This window comes from Sycon ciliatum, chromosome 2 (assembly GCF_964019385.1).
Source record: "Sycon ciliatum chromosome 2, ocSycCili1.1, whole genome shotgun sequence".
NCBI lineage: Eukaryota > Metazoa > Porifera > Calcarea > Leucosolenida > Sycettidae > Sycon > Sycon ciliatum.
The window spans coordinates 49,499,614-49,519,802 of record NC_088644.1 but is presented as its reverse complement, the minus strand read 5'-3'; the positions used below and the strand labels follow the sequence as shown (position 1 = coordinate 49,519,802).

Genomic DNA, 20,189 nt, shown 5'->3' with positions numbered 1-20,189 from the left:
TGTTCTTTGAGTGCGAACAAAGGTATACAGGTTAGGCCTGGAAGAGGGGTGAGATAGGGTGGTAGTGAGCGAACGTAAATATGCTCGATACTTAGAACGTGACAATGACTTCACCAGATTGCGCTGTTTTTTGTATAAAGAAATATAAGCATAGGTGGAGTACTTCTTACTTAAGCTGTAGTAGTCGTATTTGAGTTTAATTGCACCTTGGAGATCTTTGTCAAGCCTAGGGATCTTGGGGTTACGGCTGGACTGACGAGGGTGCAGCCGGTGGTGGCTGCCATGTTTGGGTGTAGCGGGTCTTGCTCCGTATTGTGGCACATAGAAGGAGAGCACGTCATCAAGAACTGTGGTGAACTTCTCCACAGCTTCATCAACAGTAGTGGAGGTGAATAAAAGATGCCAGTCACAGGCAAAAAGTGCAGAGTTGATGATTGACCAAGTGGAGGGTGTAACCTTGCGGAAGGCATGTCGCGGAGGGGTAGGAGTCTGAGAGCAGTTGTAAGAGGTGTTAGCAGTGGCAATGTTGTAGGCTAGCGTTGTAATGACTTTTTTTTTTTTTTTTACTAGAGCCACGTAAACCCGTCATGTGTGAGCCATGAATAAGGGGAGTGGTGGCGTGGTCTGGGAGTTGCAAATGATCCGATGCAGCAAGCGGGGCAGCATCGTCAACAGAGCGTACAGAGAGGGGGCAGTTCGTAGCAAGCAAGTCCAGACAGGACAGTCTTCCATTCGGAGCGACACGGGTGGGGAAATTGACAAGCTGCTGGAGGCCAAAGCTAGAGAATACGTGTGATAGCTCCGTACCAGCACGCGATGTGGTGTCACCACTCCACCAGTCAGAATTGTGGGCATTGTAGTCACCGGTAAGAAAAACATCAAATAAAGAGAGGTCCAAGGAACACAGCGTGTCGGTAAGTATGTCGCAAAAGGAGGTGATATCAAGAAGGGATTGTGAAGGGGGGGCGGTAATGACAGCAAATGAGTAGCGGATTGGCCCGGAGACCTGCCGGTGCACCAAGCTCAATCCATAAGGCCTCGCTTTGGGGAGAAAATCAAGGTCATGGCGACGGGTGCAATGTGGAAATGTCCCATCACGTATGAGAATGGCCACGCCACCATAGCCACGTAGGTTTGATCTCAGGTTCTTATGACTGTGTAGATCTGTCTTTACGGAAGCATGTGTAGCCTGGAACACTGAATAAAAGTGACGGGCTTAGCCAGGTTTCTGTTAAACATACTATGGTGGGCTTGTTGGCATGACATATTGCGTACAATTCCGGAAGTTTCTTTGTTACAGAGCGACAGTTGATAGTTACAATGTTAATAGAATGTGCGTGGTCCGGGAAAAACGGGAAAGCATGAGCGCTCAACGGGGTGAAGACCGACATAAGTTTGTGGTAGGGGGCGTCGTGGAGCTGCTGTCTCTAAATCGCCACTTTCGGATAGTGTACTGGATAGCCTCGGGCCAGAATGTTCTGTTGAGGACTCGCTCCTGGTGTTCTTCATGCACAGTTACGCGAGCGTAGGCGGTGCCCAGGTACTTCGACTCCATGACGGAGCAGTTGAGCACCTCGACGTCTCTTGTAGCACACCAGTCTCTGATAGACTCCGCATTGCAGCCGACCTTGATACTACCGAGATAGATAACGACTTTCTTGATGGGCATAACACCTATCAGAACGCAAGGATCGTCTGCCGGCTCAGTATCTGCTGACTTCTTTACATACCGAGAAGTGACGGTGCTACGCAGGGCTTCTGAGATATTATCATCGCCGTTTTCGGACCGTGGGGAAGGTCTACGTGAGCGGCGGCTGTACTCTTGCCACTCTCTATGGTGCAGGTGTGTACTACCGGTGCCTGTTTCTATTCTGGGTTCAGAGTGTCTGGTGGCTGAGACGGTCTCGGATGCCTCTTCTGTACCCGCGTTCCCTTGATGTGCGGATGGGCTTGTGTTTATTGGACTTCTCTGCATTGATGCAATAGGTTGATCTATATTCGGACCTGAATTTGCAGACTGTACACGTGTTCTGGTTGTGGGAACGGTTCCTGATGTTACAGTACTGTACGACTTCCTTCCCATATTGGGCTGGGGTACGGATATGTGTGCAATGTGTTGTTGTCGAAGCTCTTTGATTTCTCGCTTGAGTTCCTGAACCTCTAGTTTCAAGGACAATATTGTGTCATCTCTATCCGCTTTCATGGACACAAACTCCGCGGACATGGATGCGAAGAATACCGCAAGGCTATTAAGCTGGTCTTCTACAACAGACATACCGTGTGTAGTGGCTGGCTGAGGCAGCACTCCCACGCCTTTTTCCCGGAGTTGCTTGACGAGTTCAGGCCGAGAGAGACTCGATGCTTGGTCGACGGATTTCAGCTCACCCAGGTTGATCAGATCCTGATATCCAAACAGAGCTAGGTCTGCATTCTCATCGAGGGACATTGTGTTAGCCTAGAATACAAAGTCACTTTAAGTGGGTTGGGTAAAAGGCAGGAAAGTGCTGCAGAGAGTAATTCTCGGAGCACGAAAATTTGTTGCATCCAACTTCTGCTATTCTTTGTCAGAAAGCCTGCAGATGTTTTATTAGATACTCCAGTTACGACTCCTTGTCATAGCCCTTGCCTTGGCGGATTATGCCGGCATAATATTTAGCATAATCTTGGGATTTCGTCAAAAAATTATGCTCAGGCACAATATACGGATTCCAACGTTTAAGGTCGGCATAATCTTTCGGTTAAGACAAACATTATGCTGAGGGCATGGCCGTGTGTATGCGTGGTTTCTCAATCCTCTACATGTATGTACAGCGTGAATACATAGTGGAACCGAGCATAATTCAGAATATTTCAGCTTATCACTCCCTTAGTATTGACTCCCATTGATTTTCGCTATACCTAAGCAGTCAAATATTCCTGCATATTTCACTCCTTATTAGGGCTATATTGACTGCTTATTATTATTTGACTGCTTACTATTTTTAGGGTTTGCGCAGTTGAACGGTGCCTAGTGCAGCATTGTCACTGCACGAGTAGGTGGTGGTGCAACGGTTGTGCAATCATAAAACCGGGATTCATGAGGTTATCGTTCTGGAATTTGAAATACGGACTGTTTGTCGTGATAAATCTAATATTGACTTCGTCCTTGGTCAGTATAGGAAATAAAACCTCGTAAAAGACCTCGGCTTTTTTTCCTATAGGGCTTGAAAATGCTACGTCACAGCATCGCAACAATTTCAAAAATTCAAAAACTGGGTCCACTTGGATCCAGTTTTTGTATGGATCCAAGCACATTTCAAGCCGTCTTACTCACAGCAAGGTGATGTAACCAGTGAAACTGACTGATTTGGCTACTGGGGGCGGGGTTACAACTGGTGGCGAAGTAAAAGTCACCCCTGCATACGACATGAGTGGGTTGCTATGCACCCACATACTGAGGCAATAGCAAAGTCACACCTTAGTGGATCCAAAATAGAAATCTGATGTCAATTTTCTACTCCCTGGCCGTTTTTGACGTCATCACTTTCAAGCCCTATTGCTTTATTGATTGGCGTACTCAGTCAAAATTTGATACATATTGTTGGCATAATTGTGGCACAATCAAAAGCATAATTCCCGTCCTCGGACCATCTCATGGTTTCATGCCAGTTCGCCGTCTCATTGCCCTCGGATCCAGACCTGCCACTTCCTTCTCGCAAACCGTTCCCATATCGCTTCCGTCGAGTTCCCTCTCAGTGCTGGGACTCTATGAACGCTGATTTCTCCTGCCACGACTGGTCGTTTCTGCAACCAGAAGGCTCTCCAACTGTTGACGCCGCGGTAGATCACTTTGCAGCCGTCCTTGAACGAGGGTTCCAACAGCACCTCTCTAACTTTGCTATCGGCTACAACAACCGGAAACATTCCAACCCAACATCCTCGACATCTAGTCCCCCATGGGTGACACGGTCCCTCGTATCTGAAGTGAAGCGCAAGCGTGATCTTTTCAGCATCTACAAGAAATTCCCAACGCCGGTTAACCGGGAGGCTTACCGAGTTCAACGCAACTTCGTCAAGCACCTTTCTCGTACCTCACACCGCTCCTTTCTAAACTCTCTTTCTGCAACACTCTCCTCCCCCGATCGCCCATCACTCCACCAATTCATTCGCAACCAGTGCCGCGGGACCTCCCGCGCGCCAATCCAGTACCTGACGGACTCCAATGGCAACCGCCAGCACGATGTGAAGGCGATTGCAGACACACTGAACAAGCAGTTTGTTTCATCCGGCATTCCGGAAGATCCGAATTGGGTCATTCCATCGCTGTCCCCAGCCCCTGAACTTAGCGCACCACTCACACGCGTCGTTACCACGACTGCTACCGTCTGTAAGCACCTCAAACTCCTGAAGAATTGTAAGTCCCCTGGCGAAGATGGCATACCCAATGAGGTTCTCAAATGGCTTGCGCCATCTCTGTCCTATCCCTTGTGCCTGCTCTTTAACATGTCATATCGTACAGGAGTATTTCCGTCCGTCTGGAAATCTGCTGTTATCGTCCCGATCTATAAGAAAGGCCAACGCTCTCAGGCTGGCAACTACAGACCAATCTCTCTCCTTCCCGCTGTGTCCAAGGTCTGTGAACGTATTTTCTTTGAGTCTCTGTACTGCCACGTCACCCCAGCGCTTTCACCATCTCAATCCGGTTTCTGCCGTGGAGACTCCACAACTTTCCAACTAACACGTCTAGTACAAGACATCTACACCCAGCGGAACCTCAGGCGGCATGTTGGCATCGTGTTCTTTGACCTAGCGAAAGCTTTCGACACCGTCTGGCATCGTGGTCTGCTTGCAAAGCTAGAGTCCGTCTTCTTGGTACACGGTCCAGCCCTGCAATGGCTCTCATCCTATCTTTCCTGCCGCCACCAGACTGTCAGAGTATCTACCTCCCTATCAGACCCATTACTAGTCGTGTCTGGGGTACCCCAGGGGTCCATACTTGGGCCGCTCCTATTTCTACTGTACGTTAATGACTTGCCAGCCCTTGTACCAAATGTAAGTCTTTTTGCTGACGACACTGCTCTGATGTGCTCCGACAGCTCGGCAGACAACCTCACGGCCTCCATGCAGTCCGGGGTCAACGCTACAGTAACATGGATGGAAACCTGGAAACTGAAGCCTAACCTCGCCAAAACCGAGGCCATGTTCTTCTCTCCCTCGCCCCCCCACTCAACTTCTGTATTTTCCTGGTCTAAATAGTACACCTATTAAAGTTGTTAACGAGCACAAGCACCTGGGCGTTATTCTCGACCGCCAACTCTCCTGGTCTCCACAAGTCCAGTTTGTGTGCAAGCGTGCGAGTGCGTCCTTAGGTATGCTACAACCCCACTGCCAACACTTGAATGATAACTGCAGAGAATTGTTCTTTAAGTCGTACATTTTGCCTATATTTGACTATTGCGATATAGCTTGGTGCGGGTTGTCTCAGACTTTACTCCACAGACTGGAGGTACATCAACGCTTGCTTCTGAAAATTCTGTTTCGAAAAGACCAAACATTTGCCTCCCTTTGTCTTTATAAACTTGCTTCCACGCACCCTCTTCTTGCCCGACATCAGCAGCATCTTTGTATCCTTGTGCAAAAAATCTTCCTAGCCCAAGTCCCGAAACATATTGCCAAGTACAACTGGTTTGTTACCACTAGACCAACACGCAATGCCTTATCACTGCCCCGAGCTAGTTCCTCTCTGTTTTTGAAATCCCCTTTCTTCTCAGCATACTCCCTTTGGTCTAACCTGCCTACTAGCATTAAGACATGCCAGGATATCAGGAAATTCACAGTCCAGCTTTCCACACTGTCTCATCCGAAGTGATCCCATGTATTATTAATGTGCCTCCCTTTCTTTTTCTCTCCCTATCTCCTTTCCCTCTCTGACAGCATCTTTCTTTTTTTCCCTTTTAGCTTGCCGTGGTTGGCTATCACCTGACCTCTCATGTTTATTGGCAGTCTTCGGACGGGCCAGGAGATGTTGAATAAATAAATAAATAAATAAATAAATAATTTGACGGCCGAGCATAGTCCGCCAAAGACTACCACTGAAAGGCTGTAGCAGAGTTCCATCACTGACACAGGATTATTATTTTTATGACTGAGTCTGTAGATGTACATGGATTGTACAGTGTACGTGTGTGTGTGTGCATGATGTGCACACAGAAAGAGACCAGTTCAGGCAGTTGGCACAACGAGTCTGCAGCACGAATCACACTCACTAGTGAGATTGCGCTGTTCGTCTCGGCTACACCACGTAGATCTCCACTGTAAATCTACCCAGTCTGTCGACATCGTAGCACCACTGATACCATGGATACCAGCGATAGCGATATCGCTGAGAACAAGGACTCGACGAAACGACAAGTGCTCGAGATTTCTGACTCGTCTTCGTGATGTGCGCGACGCTTCGGATCAAATTCTTGCAGCAGTTTCGCTTGCAAATTATTTTGTGTTCAGTTCGTGGCCTGGTACGCGCTCAAGCACCACTTTATCTGGAGTGATGCGACACGAGTTCGTTGAGAGTTTCATGTAGACCTCTCATCTCGGAAGATATTACAAAAAAGCCACTCGAGAAATACCTGCGCTTCGAACAGAGCGCACATGTACGGCATGCCGCTACATGACGTTCTGGAGAAGGAGAGTAGCCACAAACCGAATAGTTTCTTTGTGATGCATCGGGCCCCAACTGAACACCGTGCTGGAAGCAGCGGCCCTTTTCGGCGATGTTCTCTGCAGGCCAGAACACGAGTAGTCTTCTTGAACAAGGAGAACAGCGACCATTGTGGAAGGCTCGACTAGATTGCCGCTTGCGTTGCAGGTACTAGGTGGTGCTACTATGGCGTGGGCAAGGCAAGGGTGGCCAACTGCCTTGGCTTTACTCAGCATTTTGACGGGTTTGTCTAGAGCTGGGGCGGATGTTGTGGAAGCTCCGCCTGTGTCAGGGCCCTTACTCGTGCTATCTGTGCCCGAGCGTGCAATTGCCGTTTCCGCATCGTCCGACTGCTCCGCAACGCACAATGGGAGTGGTGTGACGGAAATGTTTTCGTTTCCGGAAACCTCGGGGATCCCGCGCCGGTGCATCCCAGGTTCAGAGTTCTACAATGCAGGGAATGCGCTATGGGAGAGTATGTATTCCACCAATCCGGAGCGTGCGTGGAAGACCGTAAGCGGTGACCAAAATGCCAGTTTGAGTCTGGCTTTGTCCCAGGTGAGGGCAGTGCAGATGTGGGACCATAATTCATCATTGAATTATTCTCCTTGTACGTGACGACGCCTGCATGGCACCCGCAGGTGCAGTAATTATGGCGTTCTCTGATTTACAGTATGTGCATGTTTCTTGGCTTGCCACTGGCCTAGGGGGTCATCGCCCCAGTGGTGAATCTGTCAAGAGTCTATGCTGTTGTAGAGATGTCATGTCCAACAGTGATTTTCACAGGGGCCTCCATCACTTGAGAGGCCAGGGAATAAATGCACACCACCTACTAAGAGAGAGAGAGAGAGAGAAAGAGAGAGAGAGAGAGAGAGAGAGAGAGAGAGAGAGAGAGAGAGAGAGAGAGAGAGAGAGAGAGAGAGAGAGAGAGAGAGAGAGAGAGAGAGAGAGAGAGAGAGAGAGAGAGAGAGAGAGAGAGAGTACATTAGAGTGTGATTCCAGATCAGCCATACCCCAAAGGACCGAAAAAGTGTTCTTACTAAAAATCTTAGTCTTGGAATCAGGGGTAATTCTTATCCTTACAAACTTCAGTATGGTTTAACTTCTTCGAAACGACGCTACCTGAACGCGCCCCACGTCAACACCTGTAAAAGTCGCATTTTCCCATGAAAGTACTAGCTGTTCAAGGATAGATAACTTTACCTTCCCTTGGACGAATTCCACGATCTTGAGCTTCCCAGAAAGGTCTTGAGACGAGGGACAAACTGATGTCAAACCGAGCTCAGAGTGAAACCTAAACCCCGTCCTACAGTCTGGCAAACTTCATCCACGGGCTCAACAGACTAAAACACGGCCAAGACTAAAATAGCTCAAATATTCAGCTGTCATTTGGGTCTCCTTGCTCATATCGAGCTCAAATGTTTTTTGACGACTCACGGGATCCACTACCATTATTTGAATCTCGTTTCCATGGCAGCAGGTAGCGCAACTTGAATGATCCAAAATGGAATACACGCGTTCTGCAGACTGCGCAAAAAATCAAGTTGAAATTTGCCTTGTCGAGTCGCATATCTCAACAACCGGTAGTCGTATCGCTTCGGTGATTGTTTCTGTCGCCAGCTGAGAGTGTTCTCTTGCAGATAGATGTTTCGATTGTGAGAATTGACCAAGTATTGAGTGAGTTACGATAGTTGGAACAAGTCAGTATGTGCTCAACACGGACCCCACGACTGTGGCATGCAGGTTCAGTGTACAGTGTACAGCGCGTGTCGTACTATTACGACGGGCGGGGGACACGCAACTTGTGTGCGTCGTATTAGTACGACCCTCGCTCTAAAGAGGTTTATATACTTTAGTCAACGGATTTTCGAACCATTCTAATTTCGACCTCCTAAGGCTAAAACACAGTTCAGCCGCCTCAAATTTTCGGCGTATACTGCTGCCGCCTGTATACACTGTCCTACTTAACCTTGCGAAACAAAATTTGGCCGCAACAAATTTTCGGCCAAACATGAAAGTAGGGGAAAATAGACATGCGCTGAATATTTGTGGACTTACGGTATGGGCGATACGGACAATGTCCGTACTAAGCAAGAGTATATCTGCTCAAAATATGTACTATGTGAGCTGTAGTTTCAGCACTGGTGTAGGGCTGAATTTCTATTTCCCTGTTCTTGGACTTTTCTGGCCTCAAATGTGGCAAGGAGTAATTGCATGGGTCACACAATGCAGGATGTACTGTCGTTTTCACGATATCTAGGACTATGTGTGGGAGACACCAACAGTTAAGGTGCCAGTTTCCAATGAATAGACTGTAGGGATTGTGTTTGCTAATGCCTGTAGCCCCCCGCCGCTGCATGCTCCAACTGTTTGCTTGTTCTACAGAGCCTGTCAGTTGTGGCAGTTCATTTCGCTCTTCATACGCCAGTACCAGAGGCCATTGTGATGCGAGGCATCAGAGAGGACGCCGAACAATCGCAGGTCCTGCTCGTGGCCGTACGGGACAGGGACGACTGCGAGCGAGTCTTCAACGTGCCGCGCGATGACGTGACGTCGAATGCGTATCCGCAGTGCTACTGGCTGAGTGGGTTACTAGATGAGAACGAGGATACCATCTACCCGATCCACGTAAGACTTTCATCAGATACTGGGAGAGGAGTGCATGAAGCCCCCCCCCCCCCCCCCCCCCAGCATATCATGTAGGGCTTTGTACTGAGTGCATTAGGTCAACACATATGTGTCTGCTCTGTACTGAGTCAATGATGCCATCGCATATGTTTTGTATGGTGTGCATGAGGTCATCGCATATGATTTGAATGGACCGCACATAGTGACATAGTCCTTTATGGAGTGCTTGAGGTCATTGAATTTATCTTGTATGGAGCACATGAGGTCATCGCGTATGCTTGGCATGGAGTGCATTGGGTAGAAACCAGTGCTAGTTTTGAATAATTGACTGGCAAACAGCGTTAATCAAATTTGAATAGCAAATTTAAATTGCAAATTGGAGTTGAGTGGCATGTCATGCAGACTTTGCTATGCTAGTTTTGAGCTGCAAGCCAGGAATATACGATGTGTGAGTAAATGGCCATCTGCTGGACCACGCCATGCAAATCATCTGAAATGCTACTGTGCTTGCACAGTATTTATATCGGGTTCATGCTCTGACAACAAAATTTACATGTATGTTGACTGTGCTGGACAGTTTATTTTATCAGCACATAACAGCATCCATACATCACTCTCTCTCTCTCTCTCTCTCTCTCTCTCTCTCTATCTATCTATCTATCTATCTATCTCTCTATCTCTCTATCTCTCTATCTCTCTCTCTCTCTCTCTCTCTCTCTCTCTCTCTCTCTCTCTCTCTCTCTCTCTCTCTCTCTCTCTCTCTCTCTCTCTCTTTCTCTCTCTCTCAATCTCTCTCTCTATCTCTCTCTTTTCATTGTTTCCTGTGTCTAGATTGACCTGCCAGTGGTGATCATGCCCAACAGAGCAGATGCTGTCAATGCATCTTACCTTGTGAGTAGGATTGCATACCGTAGAATGCCGCGGATAAGCCCATGGGCTTATCTGTTTCACAAGGACATTTCGGTGGGCTTATACGAGAACATGGGCTTATACGCGGGCATGGGCTTTTACGCCGACACCGAGTTTTGGTATTGAAAAGTATCCAGGAAGTGTGAAGTATATTGCTGAAAACCACTGCGCAAACAAAAAACAACCAATGATTGTGCTGAAATGTACGAAAAAACTATAATGTGCATGACAAGAGTCCATAATTTATGGACTCTCGGTGTGACCTAGGCCCATGGGCTTGTACGATGAAGCTGTGTGATGTTCGAACAAGCCCTGGGCTTATGCGCGGGCATGGGCGTATACGTGGGTGGGCTTATCCGCGGGATTCTACGGTATGTACACAGGCGCGTACGCAGGGTCACCTCTAGGGGGGTTTCCAACCGATTCCCAAACAATGAGTTTTAATTAACCCTTTCTAAAGAGCCCTAGGAAAATTTCAAAATTATGCATTTTTCGTGTTGTTTGGATCATAACTTCAGTTTTACTCACTCAATCTTCATTATCTTGGGCTGCCTGGAAGTGGAAAGGTACCAGGGAGAGAATGAGGTTGACCCCGATAGCTAGGACACAGTACAGTCATGTACATATCCAGCGCGGTAGAGTGCAGCGACGGTGCGAAAAATGCCCCAAACAAGCCCAAACGCATCCTGCTCCATCGATTTCGTTTTTCTTGATCGCAGAGTTTCGATTTTTTGCTGTGTACTCGTGAAAATATCACAAGTAAAGCCCGTGCAAATTTGAGCAAATCAGCGCGACGAAAATCTCAAATTCTCGATACTCAAGTCGCACTGAGCGCTTTTTTAATTGCCGAGATCGCAGCTCAACTTACGAATGATTTATCTCACGATACATTGCTCGCAGCGCTTTGCAAATTGTTTCAACCGACAGCTGAGAGTTTTCTATTCGACCTGGATATTTGAATCGTTGGATTTGAGCGAGATTGGACTGAGTTACGATCTTTTGAAGTTTTGCATTCTGGCCAGATCGATCATGCGCCCTACCAAAAATGCCCAAAACCGTTGCTCGTTTGGAACATTTGGGGGGTTTCCGGGCAACGGGAAACCCGCCTGCGTACGCGCCTGGTACAGAGATTCAACACATTAGCCTGTACGGTCTCCAATACCATAAGCATTTGAATACTTTTTTTGTCTCTGACCAGTTAGTGTATTATCACTCTCGTGCACCGTGGTTCTCAAGGTCACAAGTTGCATCTCTTTGCGTTCGTTGTTTTCTTATTGTATATGGCACTGTGATTGCTTTATACCGTCTATACGCTTTGCACAGGGGGGCCGGGACAAACACCCACATATCCACTACCACACACACACAGACATGCACGCACGCATGAACGCACACACACACACACACACACACACACACACACACACACACACACACACACACACACACACACACACACACATACACAGGCTCACACACAACCTTGTATGTGCCCCCCCCCCCCACACACACAACCACAACCACAGACGTACACATACATACATACGCACATACATGCACCCGCACGCACACACATGTACACACATAAACCCACATGTACACAAAGACACACGTACACGCACACGCACCCACTATCCTGTTGTTCAAAATGCAAAATAACTGCTCTCTAATCATTGTGTTCTTGGACACATACCGCTTTGTTTGCAGGAATCCTTGACGTTCCAAGAAGTTGTCATCGACATACTAGGCATACCCGGAAATACCACTAACTCGGTATGCAACACAACTGAAAATCCTAGGAATCTTAACTTGTGTGGATCATGACAGCTTACATTATGGCACCACAAGTTGACGAAAGTTTACTATTGGTCGTCTGGTACAATGTCCGGACGGATCCTTGGTCGTTTAATTCGCTCAACAGTCGCTTCTTTATCATTGGACAATTCTGTCTGTTTGGTTGTCGCATTCAAAATGAAGAAAGCAACAAACAGCATAGAAATACATGCAGTCTTATATAGTCCCAGTGTTTAGAGTGTTGCATTACAATAATAGTATACAGTTGGAGGGAGAAAAATCTGACGGAGGTCGGGGTGTCCCCCGGGGAAATTTTTAGGAAAATAGCTTGCTGTTGGGGCCCCAGAACACATTTTTAACTGTCCACACACATGCAAGCACGCATGCATTTTACAGCCACATGTACATGTACATGTACAATGACTGGCCAAATGCGACCTGGAAGTGCTGAATGGCCAACTGGACTAAAAAGTGCTAAAAATTAAAATAATCGGTTGTCCCTCTTTGGGAACAAAACCGGTCGGTTTGTCCGACAGGCGATCAAAAATCGGAGCAAGAGGCAGCCCTGGGCTCATGTCTCGTGGATTCGGGTACATTTTTCATAATGTTAGCTCCCGGCTAAACGCAGTGCCCTCACACTTCCAGAACACAGGGGTTTCATAGTATTGAATATGGAATATGGAATAAGTAATTAGATAAGAGAGTAGACAAGAGTTCGACGGATAGAGAACCACTGGAGAATGCGCTCTTCTATACTTGATTGGCTCTCATTGCTATGGTGAAGGAGCGGGAAATACGAATAGTGAGTATTATACGGTCGTAGTATAAACACACCTATTGTGTGATTGGGATGCAAGACACAACACAGCAATTTTCAAGCCTGTTCCTTCGATGAGATCTATTCTAGTGCTACTGACTGTTGCTCTATTCGGGTACGCTTTGTTTTAAAATTGATGTGATTGGCTACGAGACGCTACACCGCGTCCATATACTGAACAATCATCGTCGACAAGTTTCTTCTATTGATGAGATAATATGAGGTTATGTTATTGCTACTTACTGTCTGCATACAACCTTAGTTTGCTATGCTTCTCTGCTTTGTAGACATTTCTGGCAGTGTCTGACTTGCAACTGCGTGGCAGATGCCAATGCAGCGGACACGCAGCCGAATGCTCGCCGACAACTCTAACACCACCATTGCCGTTCGAGCCGGAAGAAGAACCGGGACCCCGGCGTGGTCGCCGATCCACCGTCACTACGCTTGGGAACTCGACCGACTACTACGTGTGTGAGCCATGCCTTCACCAAACTACGGGTGTGCAGTGTGACCGCTGCTCCACTGGGTTCACAGCACGCAACTTCAGCAGAGCCCAGCTCTGTAAGGATACGTACAATCGCATTGCTAAAGAAACACATGTAAACACGTACACACACAGATACTTATGCACACACACACACACACACACACACACACACACACACACACACACACACACACACACACACACACACACACACACACACACACACACACACACACACACTTATAAACACCACAACCCCCCCTCTCCCCCCACACACACATAAACACCCCCACCCTCCCCCCCCCCCCCCCACCCCCCCCCCTCACACACACACACGCACGCACGCGCACACACACACACACATAAACACCCCCCCCCCCCACACACACACACACACAAATGAATACAATATTGCCCGGCACAAATTGTGCAAAGAGGTTGTACACCACAATCACGGGTGTCAGAGCGGGAAAACAGACAGCAGATATCTTGGCATCATGGGTCGGATCAACTGGTATTGCAAGGACAGGGTAGGCCTCTCTGTGCTTGAACATACTTTCTCCGAATCATGATGCAGTCCAAAATCCCACAGTGGCGTGTCAATTACAACGCAAGATAGCATTTGAACACTCTTGGGCTTGAACTCTTGTTGTTGCCTGATGTCTTTTTTCTTGTTTTTCTCCATTCAGGTATATCGACAATATTGTTAACGGGAGGTCTAAGCAATATCTCAATAGTCACTCAGCTCGGGCGGGAGTTCGAGATCCGGCCAGCCCTCAGCACCGGCATTCCTCCCGAGATATCCTGGTACAAAGATGCTGTTCCCATCACTGCCAGTGACCGTTTTCAAATTCTCCCCGGCGCTCTCAGGGTGATAGATGTAGTTCCAGTGGATGCCGGCTACTATGAAGGTAGATTGGTGAATGATGGCGGAGTCACGGAAGTGTTCGGAGCAGTGGTCTGTATTCAGTCTCAGCGTGAGTTCTTAGCAGGATTATACATGTAATTGTGTGTGCGTGTGTGTGAATGTGTGTGAATGTTTGTGCATATGTGTGTGCATATGTGTGTGTGTGGAGGGGGGGGTGCATGCGTGCGTGTGTGCGTGTGTCCATGTATGTCTGTATATTTGTGTGTATGCGTCTCTCGATAGGGCAGAACAGGTGTATGTTATCAATTTTATATTGCTTTTCGGGAACATGCATTCTTCTGCAGTCCCCATGTGTTTGCCATCATTTTTACAGTACATCCGATCCCCTGGAACATGTCATGTGTAACTCGGCCTGCTTTCTACAGGATTGCCCGAGATCACCCTGCCACGGGGTAACATGAGAGTGGTGTACGTCGGAGGCACTGTGACATTGCAATGCCGTGTCGTATCGTCACCGGACACAGATGTGACCTGGAGCACCACCTTTCTAGGACCGATAACGTCTGAAATGCCGGGAGTAACCATCAACCAAACGGATCAGTGTAAGTTGCGTTCTTTGTTGCCACGAAACTTTGTATTTACACTGAAAGACACAGTGTTACAAATTCATAGCTTCATATAAATGTGAACCAGTGATGTCCACACTGTTTGCAATAACAGTGCATGTCTTGCATTTTGCACATTCCCTGCGAGAGGGATATTATTATTTTCCGCCAATCTCCCATTTAGTTGATCCCTATGACATGTGCCTCAATACTGGCCAAGTATCATTCCTTCTTTTCGTACTCAATAACCATACTGTCTAACGGTGTGTGTGTGTGATGTCCGGGAAATATAGTACCTTAATGATCTGTATACATTCGATCAATACAATGGATGAGTGGTGGTCTTCCGAACATGAGCAGTTCTGAAAGCCTCCAGTGATGATGTTGTTATGTACAGTTTTTTGCAGATTGAATGCTTTGTCAGAGCACAGAGTCTTGTCAGAGCACAGAGTCTTGTCAGAGCACAGAGTCTTGTCAGAGCACAGAGTCTTGTCAGAGCACAGAGTCTTGTCAGAGCACAGAGTCTTGTCAGAGCACAGAGTCTTGTCAGAGCACAGAGTCTTGTCAGAGCACAGAGTCTTGTCCATGTGGCATAATGTTGTAATACATAGTGTCAAAGAAATCGAACGACATCTTGGAGCGCAGAATTCTGCCAACTGCAATGTCGCGTATTAAATCCGGGCGTATTCCTGTAGAAGCCGATGTAAGGACTAGGCTTCTGTTCACACCAGGCTTCTATTCAAACCAGGCATTTCTATGTGTGTCAACGCTAAAACCACGCTTATGTGCCGACAGTGTATCTTGCAAATCAGGCTTGTATTCAGAACAGGGTTCGAATTGAAATGGGCTTTAATGCAAGGCACTGCGGTATGTGTATTGTGCTGCAGTGATTGACAATGGCCAGCAACGTGTATATCACTCAACGCTGACAAGAAGCGGAGTGCGTATAGAGGATTCCGGAGTGTATCTGTGCAGGGCATCCATACTTCTCACGGAGTGCATGGAAAGCGTTTTTGAAACGTCCGTGGGCATCGACGTCTTCATCTGCAGTAAGATTGAAGTTTGGTGTGCTTGCCTGGTGTTGCTATGCTCTTAGTTATGACTGCAGTCATGGGTTTCTAAATACACTACAGCATGCGGACACTCCTGGCAATACCATGCCAACTCTGCCGGGGGCACCTCGGACAACCTTCAAATCTCTTCCACAATCAAGAAATGCCAGCAGGTGTGATACTCGTAAAACTGTCATACGTCGCTAGAAACTACTATCACCTTCATGCACTACTTACTTCTATTTTGGATCATTTGTGGCTTGAATTCTTTCCTCCTTTGTAGGGATGTCTGACCCCATCACTAGATGGAATTTCTTCAAGTCGCAACCCATTATACTGTGGGTGGCACTCATCGGCTGCCCGAAACCGCCTGTTGGTACCTCGGTTCAGTGGAGTTTCTCCACCACTCTCCTAGATCCTTCTAACGTGTCGTTTAGCACGGCTGGCAGCAATTTCAGCGCTCGCCTTCCTGACCTGCCGATTGGCGTGTACAATGCCACGTTCAAACTGCTGTCCGCTGATGACACTGTGGTGCAGCATATCAATATGACAATCACAGTAGCTGGTAAGGCAAGCTTGAGCTACATGTGATATTGCAACTTACAGTGTTTTCCTAACATTGCCCAAAACTACATAAGCCCCCTTTTCGGATCTGGAGGCTCGTGATTTCTATTGTTTACAGTAGGCATACGTTGGCTAACTGTGTGTTCATATTCGGGGTCAGTGCTGCATAAATGGCGTAAATTGTGAACAGCACAGTTAATCGGCCTCTCCGGCTGCATTCATGTTTTTTGTTGTTTCTTTCGCTATGCCTATCTCTCTCTCTCTCTCTCTCTCTCTCTCTCTCTCTCTCTCTCTCTCTATCTATCTATCTATCTATCTCTCTCTCTATCTATCTATCTATCTATCTATCTATCTATCTATCTATCTCTCTCTCGTGTTCGCCCCCCCCCCCCCCCCCTGTTTCTCTCTCTCTTTGCAGGTTCACCAGTATTGAGACGCATTGGTCGAGAGCGAATTACAGCCATAACGGGAGGTAGACCTGGGTTGATCACGCTTGCATTCGCAATCGTTGAGCCAGCTCTCACTCCATTGGAGCAGTACTACTCGGCCATATGGACGCACAACGGCGGCAGCTTGATGAACGGCGGGTCCAACTACGAAGAGTTTGCATCGGGCACTCTGCTGATCATCAAGCCACTGCTGCTGCACGCCGGTATCTACACTGTCACCGTGGGTAACCGTCTTGGAGAGGATTCACTCTCCTACACTCTGGATGTCTATAGTAAGCGACTGTCTACTCGTGTGTTTTTTTCGTTGGGCTTTGACTGGTGTTAGTGACCATCTTGAGTTCATGGTGAGTTCTCTCGGGAACGGACACAGCAAATTATCCCATTTTTTGTCCACGCATGAACGGCGTTGCTCAGAGAAATCCAATTGTGCAACTCAAGGGTATGCTAGAGACACAATGCAAAACCCAGTATTCACAGGTCTGAGCTGCATAGCGCCCGTCGTTACATTAACTCTTGTGATCGGATTCCGTTGAGCAGCACCGCGGTTCTCTCCCCAAACATTGTGGAACTTAATATTCTACGAAAGAAAGGTCGCACAAACATTTCCGGCATCGGGGATAAGGAGAGTTTTCTTGTATGGAGCAAGGGCTCTTCAGAGATGAAGTCACTGTGTGAGACCACTGGACGACTTCCAAAGAAGACCTCAATGTTCTGTCCTCTTGGGAATCGTTAGCATGGCGACGGCAGATTCTTGGCCTTGTCTATTTCCACCATGTATTCTACCAATACCCCTCCTTGTTGTCTCACTTCCAGCTACCCTCTTCCCAAAGCAGTCGTCACCCTTCATCCATAATTCTTCCTAAAGCTGGCACCTTCTTTCGTAAATCAACCCTTTTTTCTTTGAGTGTTGCCTGGAATAAACTTCCTGAAGATATTCGTTCACTCTCTACAACAGCGAAATTTAGTATTGCTGTTCGTCGGTATCATTCGCAATCTATGTTTTCTTTGAAAGGTATTCCTGACTTTTGTGTCTAGGCTAACCATATCTATGATAGTTTCAATAGTTTGTGTATATGTCAGTTATAGTAGTCCGCAATGCTGCTTTTCTAATTCTCATTATGATTAGCATGCAATGTACTACCCGAAGTACTGAATTTACTTCTTCTGTACTCTATATTCTAATGTATCTTCTACCTCTTCTCCCTTACGAACATACTTTCTCATTTTCCATACTTATATAGGAGACTCCCTTCGATAGGCATCTATTTGCCTCTGGAGGATCCGTGAAATAAAAATCAATCAATCAATCAAAACCAAACAGATAGTATTTGTGTGGCAAAATCCGAGCACTGTGGCCAAAAATGTCAGGTTTGCGAGAAACTGCATGACAGTGGAGGTTGAGCATATTGAGCAATGAATGATCACTGTTCATGGTATACATTATAGAGTGGAGTAGCAATGAACTAACAATTGCTTTTCGTTGTGTTCTTCTCCCTCAGTTCCACCAACGTTTCTAGGATTTCAGCAGCTAGGTGGCACAGTACTGCCGACCCTAACAGAGTCTGTCCCTCTGAACATCACCTGCGAAGCAATGGGAATTCCCCTCCCGGATCTCATCATCAGAACCACGGATCAGATGTAAGGGTTGAGCTGGAATCCCACCGTTCAGTGGTGATGTTGTAATTCACGCTGAGTACTCTGTGACAGACATCTGTGTTGCCTGTGTTCTTCATTTTCACGCTATTATTTATATGTGTCGTTGTCTCTTCTCCCCTTGTAATCCATGCACATACACACGCACGCCAGCACGCATGTATGCACTATTGTTAGATAGACGGCATGATAATTATTACAAGGTTTATCTAAAACTAGTTTTGAACTAGTATCGGGTTATATATTAATATGTATGCACTACCACCCCCCACCCCCCCCCCCCCACACACACACACACACGCACACTCACACACACTCACACACACACACACACACACACACACACACACACACACACACACACACACACACATGTTGTGTGCCTATGATGACTCCGCATGTGGTACTATTCTTGGTCTCCAGTCGAATACTTAATTATTCTTTATCATGATACATGTAACAACATGGATCCGGTTCACACATGCCGCAAAGCCATACTTCGTGAATATTAATGGAGGCAGTCTATGCCCGGCATCAAAGTGCTTGCACGCCTGCATTTTCACTAGAAGATGTGTGGGGTGCTTGATGAATCGTAAAGAATTATTGCGTTTGCCCTCCTTGCTCCATGCAGTTTTCAGTTGGGTCTGAATCGGAATGGAATCATCATATCCCGAATGACTGCGCAGCTCGTGACTGGGGAATTTGGTGTTCGTCTGACTTACTACAATCCCGATGCAATGGCGTTGGACCAGGAGCGGCTGTTCTGTCTGGCACAGTCTGAGGCTGGGTCGGCGAGGGCGACTATAGTCTCACCGCTGAGAGGTAATTGTCTCCTGATGTTGCATTGCTTACTGTACAGGCAGGGGCATAGGTCGCACATCTGTGGTATCAGCGCACGTCTGTGGTGTGGTGCCCAGGCTTCAGAGCACTTCTGTGGTGTGGTGACAATGTAACAGAGCACGTCTGTGGTATGGTGACAATGTATCAGAGCACGTCTGTGGTGTTGTGACAGTGTGTCAGAGCACGTCTGTGATGTGGTGACCAGCCCCCCCCCCCCCCCCTCCCCGCAACCTCATGGCCTTCATTTTACCTATTTTGACTATGTACTACCGACGACAGACATTTGCTGGTGTGATGACCGCACTACGCTGACTCTACACATGCTACACCCCTGACACACAATAAGGAAGCAAAGTTTTCAACAAAACATTGCTGTCCACGGTGAACACGCAAATGGACCACGTGCATCTTGATGTTGCACTGAATCTCCATGAAAATCTGTACTTTATAGCCAGCTATTATGGCACACAAATATATCTGTTGTGAATAACATGTGGAGTACCATGTAGGGTAGTCTGATTGAATTTTGCTTTATCTCTTTGGCGTCCATGGTTCGATTTCGAACCATGGGCATTTTGTATGCATGTGGGCGCAGTCAAACTTTCAGTTCTCGGCTGAATCTTGACCAAATTCAACAATCGAAGGCTCTAGGTGGTGGAGAACACTCTCAGCTATCGCCTCGAACAGGTCCGAAGTCTCTCTGATGTAGTTTGAGTTTTTATGCTGTTTATCCAAAACGTGGCTTTTCCTCTATGAATGAGCGTGTAGACAAGTCATTCAGCAGGTCCAATAATGCATAGTCATGTTCACTCACGCATAATGTACAATATCGTTTTGTTTATCCTTC

General features: G+C 47.2%; 1 protein-coding gene across 1 annotated transcript in view; it reads left to right on the top strand.

Annotated features, from left to right (window-relative positions):
• Positions 1–6,643: 6,643 nt before the first annotated feature.
• The window catches only part of LOC135810343 (uncharacterized), a 46,823-nt gene continuing 33,277 nt past the window's right edge, over positions 6,644–20,189 (top strand). The window contains exons 1-12 of the mRNA XM_065323833.1: positions 6,644–7,234; positions 9,062–9,304; positions 10,136–10,195; positions 11,921–11,986; positions 13,112–13,385; positions 14,001–14,288; positions 14,605–14,781; positions 15,672–15,833; positions 16,120–16,401; positions 16,819–17,121; positions 18,349–18,487; positions 19,134–19,324. Coding sequence (XP_065179905.1) covers positions 6,863–7,234; positions 9,062–9,304; positions 10,136–10,195; positions 11,921–11,986; positions 13,112–13,385; positions 14,001–14,288; positions 14,605–14,781; positions 15,672–15,833; positions 16,120–16,401; positions 16,819–17,121; positions 18,349–18,487; positions 19,134–19,324 — 2,557 coding nt within the window. The 5' untranslated portion in view covers positions 6,644–6,862. The remainder of the gene's footprint in view (positions 7,235–9,061; positions 9,305–10,135; positions 10,196–11,920; positions 11,987–13,111; positions 13,386–14,000; positions 14,289–14,604; positions 14,782–15,671; positions 15,834–16,119; positions 16,402–16,818; positions 17,122–18,348; positions 18,488–19,133; positions 19,325–20,189) is intronic.